At 33.2% G+C, this 11,952-nt stretch overlaps 1 protein-coding gene across 1 annotated transcript; it reads left to right on the top strand.

Moving 5' to 3' along the window:
• Positions 1 to 705: 705 nt before the first annotated feature.
• LOC140805797 (protein indeterminate-domain 14-like) lies at positions 706 to 3,274 on the top strand. The gene is made up of 3 exons (XM_073162104.1): positions 706 to 1,279; positions 1,367 to 1,766; positions 2,283 to 3,274. Exons 1-3 carry the CDS (start codon positions 1,177 to 1,179, stop codon positions 3,100 to 3,102), a joined length of 1,323 nt encoding a protein of 440 aa, XP_073018205.1. The 5' UTR covers positions 706 to 1,176; the 3' UTR covers positions 3,103 to 3,274.
• The last annotated feature ends 8,678 nt before the right edge of the window (positions 3,275 to 11,952 follow it).

Raw genomic sequence — 11,952 nt, 5'->3', positions numbered from 1 at the left:
CGCTTGTTCATATTAGCGACGGTTTATTAAAACGGTCGCAATATATTACGACGGTTTATTAAAACCGTCGCAATATATTACGACGGTTTATTCAAGCTTGGCTAAAAAAGCGACAGTTTATAGTAGACCGTGGCTAAAAAAGCGACGGTTTTATTAAACCGTGGCTAAAAAAGCGACAGTATTTATTAAACCGTCGCTTTGTTTATTTCGCGACGGTTTTGTAACAAACCGTCGTACAAAACCGTCGCTATATGGCGACGGTTATAGCAAAACGTCGCAACATTTGCGACGGTTTCCGTAAAAACCGTCGCTAAGCCTTCCGTTTTTTTTTAGTGTTTGATATTTAGTTGAACTTTTTGGTTGTTATTTTGAAAATATATTTTCTCACTGTTTAAAGAAATCATAAAAATAAAATAAAGTGAATATACAACTTGTATTCTTATTATTTTATTATTATTCATTTAACCATTATTTAATTTCATTCCATTCCTTGTGTTTATTTTATACAAAGACGCTGTTAGCATGAAACTGACAAAGAATGAGACCCCAACATGTACTTAATTATATACATACATATACATATATGTGTGTGGAATTAATTGGCTTGTACCACACACATTTATTTATTTATTATTATTATTATTATTATTATTATTATATTTGTGCTGCATGCAAATTTTACAGAGCCCGATGAAATCATGATCACAATGAATGTGTTTTTGTTCCTTAGCGAGGAGGATATATGTTTTTTTCTTTTGCCGCAATTACTTCTTCGAGTTGGAACCATATATTTGTCCCTGCTCTATCATACCCCACCCCCACCCCCACCCCCCTCTCTCTTTATTCTTCCTGGCCGGTCTGGCCAAGAGAGAAGCAGTAATCGATTAGAGAAAAAAAGTTGTAGCTCTAGTTTTTGCTGTAAAAATTCAAGATCAGCTAAAAGTTTCAATCTGAAAAGAAGCTTTTCTTGATTTTTTTTTTTTTGTGAATTTCTTTGGCTGCTTTTCATCCATGTTTGAAGCTCAAGTTCGTGTGTATATATTTGAACAGTAGTCGGTAGTCCTATCTCTCTTCTTCCCATTATTATTTCATATGAGAAGAAGAAATTAAAACGGATCCCAGTTGTTGATTTGTCAGTTGGGATTTTGATCATAGGAATTTGTCAGTTTGGGAGCAATGTTAAGAAACAGCGATAATCCCTCTTCTCCTTCGGAGCCACTCTCTTCTTCTGAAAACGGAAGCGTCAGTAAACGAAAACGACGGCCCGCTGGAACTCCAGGTAACTTATTAACTGCACGTAAGATCAAATTTCGGGGTTTCTTATGATCAAATTTTAATGTTTTCCGTCGACTTTTTACGCTTCCAGATCCAGATGCGGAGGTGATCTCTCTATCCCCGAAAACCCTTCTGGAATCAGATCGATACGTGTGCGAGATCTGCAGCCAAGGGTTCCAGCGCGACCAGAACCTGCAGATGCACCGGCGACGGCACAAAGTTCCGTGGAAACTGCTGAAGCGCGACACCCCGATGGCGCGGAAGCGTGTCTACGTCTGCCCGGAGCCCAGCTGCCTCCACCACAATCCCTGCCACGCGCTCGGAGATCTTGTCGGGATCAAGAAACACTTCAGGCGGAAGCACAGTAATCAGAAGCAATGGGTCTGCGAGAAATGCTCCAAAGGATACGCTGTGCAGTCTGATTACAAAGCCCATCTGAAAACCTGTGGGACTCGTGGGCATTCTTGTGATTGTGGCCGTGTCTTCTCCAGGTACGTTCTTGGCTAATTTTCTTTGAAGATGTTTCAATAAATAAGTACTGTTGCTAATTAGTGGAGTTATAAGAAATATATGAATGTATATTTGGGCAGAACCAAAGGATCAGGGATTTTGTCTCCTGTTTTTTTCATGTATTCGGTGCAGAATGTTTTTTGGTACAAATTTGTGGTAGAGTTTTAATACTCTCGTACTTGTTTTTATTTATTTAAAATGTGGGTTTTCAGTTTTTCCTTCAACTTCAGAAGAGTGTGTCAAATCTTTTTCTCAAGAACACTTGATTTTGACTTGACTGGCCTATGTTTAATATATAAACAATGATTTGTTTTGGGATGATAAAAATTGATCTTTTTGAAATCCCAGTTCAGATGTTTACATATATGTATCTATATATGCATGATATAATTAATTTGAATTATAATTTAATTCTTATCTTCTTCAGAAGCACGTTATCGTACATAATTGAGGAGTTTCTACTGTTTTATTTGAATAAAAATATTTCATTTTCATAGGGTGGAGAGTTTCATCGAGCATCAAGATGCTTGCAGCATGGGGCAGCTCCGATCAGAATCTCACCCACTACCGCCGCCTCTGGTGGCGGCTTGCTTATCTGGAACGGCTTCAAGCCCCAGTCCCTCCAGCGACACCAATCTCAGTGTAGCGCCCAGGCATGGCAGCAGTGCTTTGCCCAGACAAATAGATCCCATTTTCTTCAGCAGCTTCGCCGACACCAGCTGCGGCGGCACCGCCTCCCGCTACCCGAATCTTGAGGTCCAGCTTCTTTCTAAAAAATTAGACGAGTATCAGTCGACACAGCTACAGCTCTCAATTGGGTCGTCGGAAATGGGAGGAAGAACCGACACTCGAACCACCGTCAACTACTATCGGTCCTCGCCGCGGGGTATCATCACCACCTGTGAGAAACAACCTTTTGCAGCAGCGGGGATGCCTGCAGAAAGTCTGAAAGAGTTCACGCAAGAGCAGCTTAGGATGGCCATGGCGGAGAAAGCTTACGCCGACGAGGCGAGGCAGGAAGCGAAAAGACAGATAGAACTAGCGGAGCAGCAATTCTCCGAAGCTAAAAGGATCCGGCAACTGGCCATTATGGAGCTGGAAAAGGCTCAAGCGCTGAAAGAACACGCCACGGAGCAAGTCAACTCCATCATGCAGCAGATCACTTGTAATTCTTGCAAGCAAAAATTCCAGCAGAGTCACGCTACATCTTCTTCCTGGCCGACATTTGCAGAAGCTTCGTCTTCTTCTTGTGAGAATTCACTTGGGATGAGCAACATATCAGCTATTCTTAGAGAATGGGAATTCAAGAAAAGTTGATCAAAATTGATATGAATTCATGTACCGTCACGCAGAATTTACTCCACCGTGTTACATTATATTGAATTTTTTGATTTCAATGTTAATTACTGAAACTCTTTTTACTGGGGTGTAATGTAATTAACACTCACAACTATTATCTTGGAAATTATGGCGCATAAATGGAGATTGACGGAGTTTTTGACTTGAGTTTATTGCCTTAATTTAAAACTTACTGATTTTTATCATTACAAAATCTCCACCACGATCGCTTGAGTGAAGTGACATAAATTTGTCTGATTTCTCCGAGGGAGACGTGAATTTAATGTAGTCATAAAAAAACCGTTGGTCGTTCCCAAAAGCATGCATGCGTCTTTGTAGGGGTGTCAATCGGATGGGTTGAGTCGAATTTCGGGTCAACTCGCAAAATTTTTTTTATTTTTTTTCAACTCGAACCCAACCCGAACCCGAAGCAACCTGAAAACCCCCAACCCGAACACGAACACGTATAACCCGACTCAACCCGCATATCCCGAATTTTATTATTATTTTTTAATTTTTTAAAAAAATTAATGAAAAAAATTCAAAAAAATAAAAAATAATAATATTATTTTAATTTAAACACATAATAACAAACTTTTCGATTTAAATTTGAAAGTTTAATCATAGAAAATTAAAAATATATTTACTAAATCAAATAAAAAATTGTTAAAAAAATAAAAATATGTAAAATAAATATTAAATGATGAAAATTTATCATATAAATATACAATAAATTTTGTTCAAACATACAATATATAAAGAGTGAGTCTCATGTGAGACCGTCTCACGGGTCATAATCCGTGAGACGGGTCAACCCTATCCATATTCACAACAAAAAGTAATACTCTTAGCATAAAAAGTAATATTTTTTCATGGGTGACCCAAATAAGAGATCCGTCTCACAAATACGACCCGTGAGACCGTCTCACACAAGTTTTTGTCATATATAAAAATTAGGGATGACAATTTCCTCCGAACCCGTTGGAGGATCTGATATCCGGCCCGAATAGAAGCGAGTATGGAGGGATTTTTAGACCCGATTAATTAATTGGTTAATCGGGTATGGGGATTTTCGGGTTTGGGTATGGAGGCGGGTTTGATATAATCCGACCCACAACGGACCCGAATACCCGTTTAAATTAAATAAAAATAAATATTTATATATATGTATTTTGTATGTATATATATGTATATATATAGTAATTATATTTATTTATATTAAAGATTCATATTCTCAAATCCAAGTAAATCGTACATATATAGTAATTATATTTATTTATATTAAATATTCATTTTCTCAAACTCAAGTAAATCGATATTTTTTTTTCTCTTCCCTTTCGCTTTCACTTTTACGTTTCAAGGTTTTACCGCTCTTTTATTTTTTATTCAATTTTTCATCTTCTCCTTTAGTAAGTTTATTCCATGTTTGACTTCAAAAATTGAAAAATATTTTATTTTTGTTGAATTGCGTATTTTTATTCAACTAATATAAACTATTTTTAATATTTTATTATTTTTTCTATAAAATTTATTTTGCAAATTTTTATCATTAATAATTTTTCATATTGTTCATTTAAATAATTTTTTAAATATTCATAACTTCATTGAAACAATTTAAATTTGAAAAAATTCAATTGTATATGATAATAGAGTATTTGGGTAGGGTATGTGTATCCGATAATCCGATGGGTATGGGGATGAGGATGAAATTCAATACCCGATAGGTATGTGGATGAATTTAATAAATGAGTATGGGGATGGATGTATGAAATCCGACCCATACCCTACCCATTGTCATCCCTAATAAAAATATAGGTGATATTTTCAAAAAAAAATTTGCGGGTCAACCTGCGACCCAACCCGAAACCCGCCTAACATGGCACCAACCCGAACCCAACCAACCCGAACCCAACCCGAACCTTATTTCTTTCGTGTTGGGTCGTGTCGGGTTGACGGATCGTTTCGCATTTTAACACTCCTACTGCTTTGTGTATTTTACTCTGCATTTCCGGCGAGGCAACTTTATTGTATATTTAAAAAATGATTGAATATGTTTTTCTTCTATTTTTCGTCATTCGAGTTCAGAAATTTTGGATTTATGATTCCCACTTCCTTGTAAAATTCTGTATCTATATTAAAAAGCAAAAACTTAGATGAGAGGATTTAACGGGTCGTATCTGTGAGACGGATCTTTTATTTGGGTCATCCATGAAAAAATATTACTTTTTATTGTGAATATTGATAGGGTTGATCCGTCTAATAAATTAATATCCATGAGACGATCTCACATTAGACTCACTCATATTAAAATTGGGATGAACGTATGCATGTGGTTTAAAGGTATATTACCAACTTCTGATATGAGATGTTTTCAACACTCAATATTTTGGGACCAAATAGGGAATATATTCCAACATTTTTTTTGTGCTCATCTTGATTTGGCGAGGTTAACTAAATGCTGACATGCTTTTGGTATGATGTGAAAGAAATATATATATATATATATATATATATATATATATATATATATATATATATATATATATATATATATATATATATTAAACATGAAATTTTGTCTTTTTAAATTAATACAATTATATTTAATATTGATGTTTTCTTTATTCAATAATATTGTTATATTAACAATATTATTGATATCTATGATAAGATCTCTAGATATTACATTATTGTTGAAAAGATATTTTAAAACGAAATTCTTGTTTTCTTATTTGCGTAAGAATCTATACAAGAAATAAACTCTAAGGCAAAAGAACTCTATAAATAAGAGATCCCTATTGTGGGGACCCGAACTTAATTCAATTCTTAATCACTTGCTGGGAATAATTAATCAATTAAAATAAACAAAGTCTAAATTTTTTTAAAAAAACACGAGAGTTCGCAGCATATGAAATAAGTCTTATCTCATTTACAAGATCACTAATCAGATCTAAGTACAAGTCCTGTACAACAAGAAATCATAATAACTACTGTTTTTTCACTACATCTCAGGTGATATAACAGATATACTCCTAAGTCCGGATCTCCACGCTAACTGTCTTCGCTCATCCTCTTCTTGACCCTGATCCAGACCCACCTGTTGTCATGCACACATACAAAACAAGACAACAGCCGGATAACTCCGGTGAGAATTACATCCCAGTATAAACAATGTAAACATACAATCATATAAAAGCATATACAAAAACATATAAGAAATATTCATAACATGTATCAAATCAGAAACATAAATCAATATCAAGCAATGAATCACACTCAGACTCAGATCGACTCAAACAATACTTCGTCTCAGACTCGACTCAACTCTAACCTAGGGATCCCAATGTCTGGATATTGATAACTATATTGAATCTCAGTCGATAGGAATGAATCAATCCCTAAACGGCATCGATATAATTCATATATCCAGTGTCTGGACGAAAGAGCCGCAGAATTGACGAATCAGTCAAGAATTAAGCGAATCAGCCAATAACTAGACGAATCAGCCAGTAATTAAGCGAATCAGCCAAAGTTTAGACGAATCAGTCGATAATTAGACGAATCAGTCAATAACCAGACGAATCAGCCGGTGACTAGGCGAATCAGCCAATGACTAAACGAATCAGTAGTCAATACATGCAGTGGCTATAAATCAATAGACTACAAACATCAATCTCATCAATTACAAATATCAATGCAATAGACTAAGTATGTGATTTAGGGAAACTCGAGCCAAACCTTACTCGAGTTGTGCAATCTCAACTCAACATTAATTTATACCTTTATCTTCTCGCTCAGAAGAAGAAGAAGAAGTCCCGAATCCAACTTTGTCCATTCCCAATCTGGTAATAATAATACCGAATAAACACAATATCAATATATGACTCAATTCGGAACATGTTCTGATCAATATTCAAATCAAAATACACTCTAATCGATGTCAATCAACATACGGTACACAATACAATCTAAATCAATACCGAATCTGATCAATATCAATCAACTGATGTTTTGACGGCATAACAATACAGTCTCAATAATCCCGTCAGTCCCAACATCACAGATATAATACCAGAACTCATAATCGATATCAGTTCACCTCATAATCCCAATAACAATACCAATCTGATATGAAATCTCAGTCAAATCAGTTCTGAAAATCATAACAATTACATACAAAATCTGTTCTTCAGTCTGACTTCAATTATACGATGTCTATTATGTCAAGAACATAATATATGATTCATATTCAGTTCTGACAATATCATATTTTCAAAGCATGTCAAAACGTAACAAAACTTACGTCCAGTTGTAGCCTGCGTCGACAGGAACTCAGTACTATACTCAGATTGAAAATCAAACGGACGGATCAAAATAAAAAGGCGTAAGGATTTCTGGTAAACCTCCTCGGCCCTTTTCTCAATTTCTTATCTCTTTACTTCTGAAAATTCGTTTGTTGATATGTATGTATGTATGTATGTGTATATATATATATATATATATATATATATATATATATATATATATATATATATATATATATATATATATATATACACACACGTCGCACATATAAGGCAAGTGGCGTATTTTCGTGTTGCATGCCGCACGCGTATGCACGCTCAACATCCGCGCATATGCGCCGGAAGCTTTATCCGGAAGTTGCTACTGTAGTGCTCGCGCATATGCCCGCCCCATCGTCGCGCATATGCGCGAGACTTACTGTCTCGTGCACACACCCACTCGCGCATATGCGCGCCCATCTCAGCGCATATGCGCCCAAGGTTCTGGACATTCCGCGCATGTGCGCGCTTACACGCCACGCATGTGCGCGAAAGATTCTGCCTACTTCACGCATGTGCGCCTGTCCACGTCGTGCATGTGCGCGAATGCACACCCTCGCACATGTGTTTCGCGTCATTTCTCATCTTTTCCGGTCTAATCCCTTCCATCTATAACCACATCAATTAATCAAGAAATCATTCTTGATTAATCTCAATTACAATAATCAAATTCTCGGGCCTTACAATTGTTGATGTGTACAAGGGGTTTTGAGACGGTGGTTTTGAGAGTTGAAAGAAGAGCAAATAATTACATCAGTAAATAATCGACTCATGATATTTGTTGTGTTGTCGTGAGGTGTTGAACACTCGAAGACAATACTCGTGTAAAATGTTGGTTGAAGAGTTATTTGTGGCTCCGCGTTTCGACAATACAATTTTTGCATCCGTGATTTTGTTTTTGTTTATTTTTTATGAAATTTACTTCCTCGACTTGTTAAGAAAGATCGTTTTTCATAGTTTCACTAGTATTGATTTTGTAAATTATTTACAATTTTTTAGTGAATATTTTGTCATGAAACACCGCTCAAGTTTTTATACTTGTGCATGGTTTATCCTGTCTTAATTTAGTAATTAAAGTTTATTTGTGTGTTTAATTAGTATATCCCGTTGCATGTTGTTGATAGATTTTACATGCACACAACACTTCAAATATTATACACATAATCTCAATATTTTTTGTACTTTTGTGTTAAACAAATCAACGTTCATAATGTATAATTGTTGTACCAAAATAAGATAAGATAAGATAGACATATTTGTTCTCCTCCATTATATATATATATATATATATATATATATATATATATATATATATATATATATATATATATATATATATCATGATTTTACCATAAAGTTAATTTGTTAATTTATTTCATGAATTTGAATCTATCTATCAAATAAGTATGTCTCTTATGAGACGGTCTCACGAATCTTTACCTGTGAAATAGATCAATCTTACATATATTCACAATAAAAAGTAATATTCTTAGCATTAAAAGTAATATTTTTTCATGGATGACCCAAATAAGAGATTCGTCTCACAAATACGACATATGAAACCGTCTCACACAAATTTTTGCCCTACCAACTTTGAGCTTTAATTTTGCAGTATAAGCTTTTTACAGAAACAAATAATGATGCGAATTCGATGTAGATTTACTTTTCTTCTCTTAGTTGTCAATTTAGAGGGAAAAGCAAAACAAAAGGTTACTTTGTTTTCACAAAGATTCGCATGAATGGCTCTTTATCTGTTAAGAATTTTTCTTTTTCGATTTGTAAATTGTAATTGTTCTTCCAAACTACTATAAATAAGTTAAAGTGAGATTAAGTTTACCAGAGGTAGCAGACATAAGACACAGTTATATATACATAATTTTGATATGTTGTCTACTAATCATATTCATTTTTGTGTTTATTACTCGGTTGACACCCACTTACTGCATGCATCATTTTAATATTCTTCTTCACATCCAATAAATTATTGTCGACTCAATTACGTACATAAAAATGAGCATGATTGTTGAACAACATTTCAAAATTATTATATATATTAATATGTATATAACGTATAAAGATATCGATATATGAAGACAGGCGTTGAAAATTCATATAATATTTGTGTAAAATAATATTGAATATATTTATATAATTCGTTCTATAGTCAACATTTGGTTCGTGTTAGTTTTGGTATTTGGACATTAGCAGATCTTTGTTGGCTGAGGTGGTCAGAGAAATTGAGGTGACTTATTATCGTTTAAAATATTAAAATTATATAATTATATTCTGTTTTGATTTCTTAAAAGTTCGATTTTACGATATGTATCAACTAATGTCATATATTTGATTATCACGTAATGAAAAAAATGTAACTACTGAGATATATTGTTGAACTGTTTAAGTGCGATAATTTATTTTATTATAAATACGATCAACACGTGATATTTAAACTATCGTGCAACTATTGAGATATACTGTTGAAGTGTGTTAATTTCTTTAATCATAAATACAATCAACACATAACATTTAAACTATCTTGCAATTTATAATATTGAAATTGTAACGTAACATCGTAATCTATTTTATTTTATTAAAATTGAGTACATGATAGTAACCACTTAGAAAGTACACCAACTTTTTCCTTCTAATTTTACCTTTATATGATACTAATATTATATTTTTGTTTTTTTTTAAAAAAAAATCAACACACTTTTATTTTTATTTTTTTTATTTCAACAATTCAAATATTAATTTTGTCCTTCCATAATTTGTCAAATTTCACTTTAGTCTATCAATAATGATAAAAAAAGATTATTCACATACATCGCGTGCGCAGAATATTTAGTAATTAATAAATTACGCGGTGAGAATGGGTTAAGTCGATGCTATATGTGAGGCACTGCCCCCATATAATTTGGATGGATAAGATTCATACACATATGTGAATTAATAGATTTCATGTATGTATGACTAAATTATAGAAATAGTGTTCTTATATATAGGATGAAATCAACACTGAGAATGGATTAGAGTGAGGTAATAAGTGTCGTTTCAAGTGTGGAGCAACATATTAATGTAAAATCATGGTTTTCAGTGCCGAAGATGTAATGGATGATGCTGACTCGTCTCTTTCTCCTCTCATTTTCATACAAATTTACCCACTCTGGCCCATTTCCCCAGACTTTTTTATTTAATATATATTTTTAATAATATAAAAGATATAAAAAAAATAAGTTTTTTTCCACGATAATAGAGATATTATATATTTTAATTATAAATATATATAACACAAAAAAAAATCATGATATACATACCTCTTAACATGTGTGAGCATCCACATATATCGAGTTTACGTATCTATATATGCTATTAATTAAGATATTTTTTAGTGAGAAATATGATATTCGATCGGGTATTTAATATCTTTGAATTATTTTGTGTTTGGTTCAATTTTTATATAATTTGAATTATTATTAGAATACATTTTTTGTGAGACGATCTCACGAATCTTTATATTTAAGACGTGTCAATCCTATCGATATTCACAATAAAAAGTAATGTTTTTTTCGTGGATGACATAAATTAGATATCTTTCTAAAAAAATGACATGTGAGACTGTCTCACATAAACTTTTGTCTTATTATCATCTTTTGATTTATCATTAGATCATTCGTTATTTCATTTCACGATACAAGATCCAAACATATGTATCATCTATTAATGACAAACTTGTCCACCAAATACGTTTGGTTAAAGAGTAGGTCTCATGTGAGACCGTTCACAATCATAATCTGTGAGACGGATTAACCCTATCCATATTCACAATAAAAAGTAATACTTTTGCATGGGTGACCCAAATAAGAGACCCGTCTCACAGATACGATCCGTGAGACCATCTCACACAAGTTTTTGCCATGGTGAGTGAGTCTTATGTGAGACTGTCTCACGGATCTTAATCTGTGAGACGGATCAACTCTACTCATATTCACAATAAAAAGTAATACTCTTAGCATAAAAAATAATAATTTTTCATGGATGACTCAAATAAGAGATCCGTATCACAAATACGACCCGTGAGACCGTCTCACACAATTTTTGCCTTCGCGAAAGTACAAAATTATTCTATTTTAAAGTTATTTTGGAAATTTATATAAATTATACATAATATTTTATTAAACCTCGGGTATCACAAAAAGTTAACGTTGTGCTAGTGTTTAACAAAGTCGGACAAGACATATGGCTTGTCCCCAAAAAATAATAAATAAAATAAAACAAGGTCAAAAATATATTACAATATATAATATAATACTAGTTGTTTTTCATATGCATTGCATGGTCGTATAGTCGTTTTTACAATTAATTTGATTTCTATTGAAATTAAAATCATATTATAATTTTGAAAATTAGTAAAAAATTAAACTATAATTTTGGAATTTTAAATAAAGGTAATATCATAATTGTAAAAAATAATGTGAGATTAAACTGT

Source organism: Primulina eburnea, chromosome 11, assembly GCF_022965805.1.
Source record: "Primulina eburnea isolate SZY01 chromosome 11, ASM2296580v1, whole genome shotgun sequence".
In the NCBI taxonomy this organism is placed as follows: domain Eukaryota; kingdom Viridiplantae; phylum Streptophyta; class Magnoliopsida; order Lamiales; family Gesneriaceae; genus Primulina; species Primulina eburnea.
This window is presented reverse-complemented; position numbering and strand designations above follow the sequence as displayed.

Bases quoted from the DNA above. Each gene is read 5' to 3' on its own strand.
- LOC140805797 (XM_073162104.1), top strand. From the start codon at position 1,177: ATGTTAAGAAACAGCGATAATCCCTCTTCTCCTTCGGAGCCACTCTCT. The intron at 1,280-1,366 runs GTAACTTATTAA...TTACGCTTCCAG, and splicing joins ACGGCCCGCTGGAACTCCAG to ATCCAGATGCGGAGGTGATC. The intron at 1,767-2,282 runs GTACGTTCTTGG...TCATTTTCATAG, and splicing joins TGTGGCCGTGTCTTCTCCAG to GGTGGAGAGTTTCATCGAGC.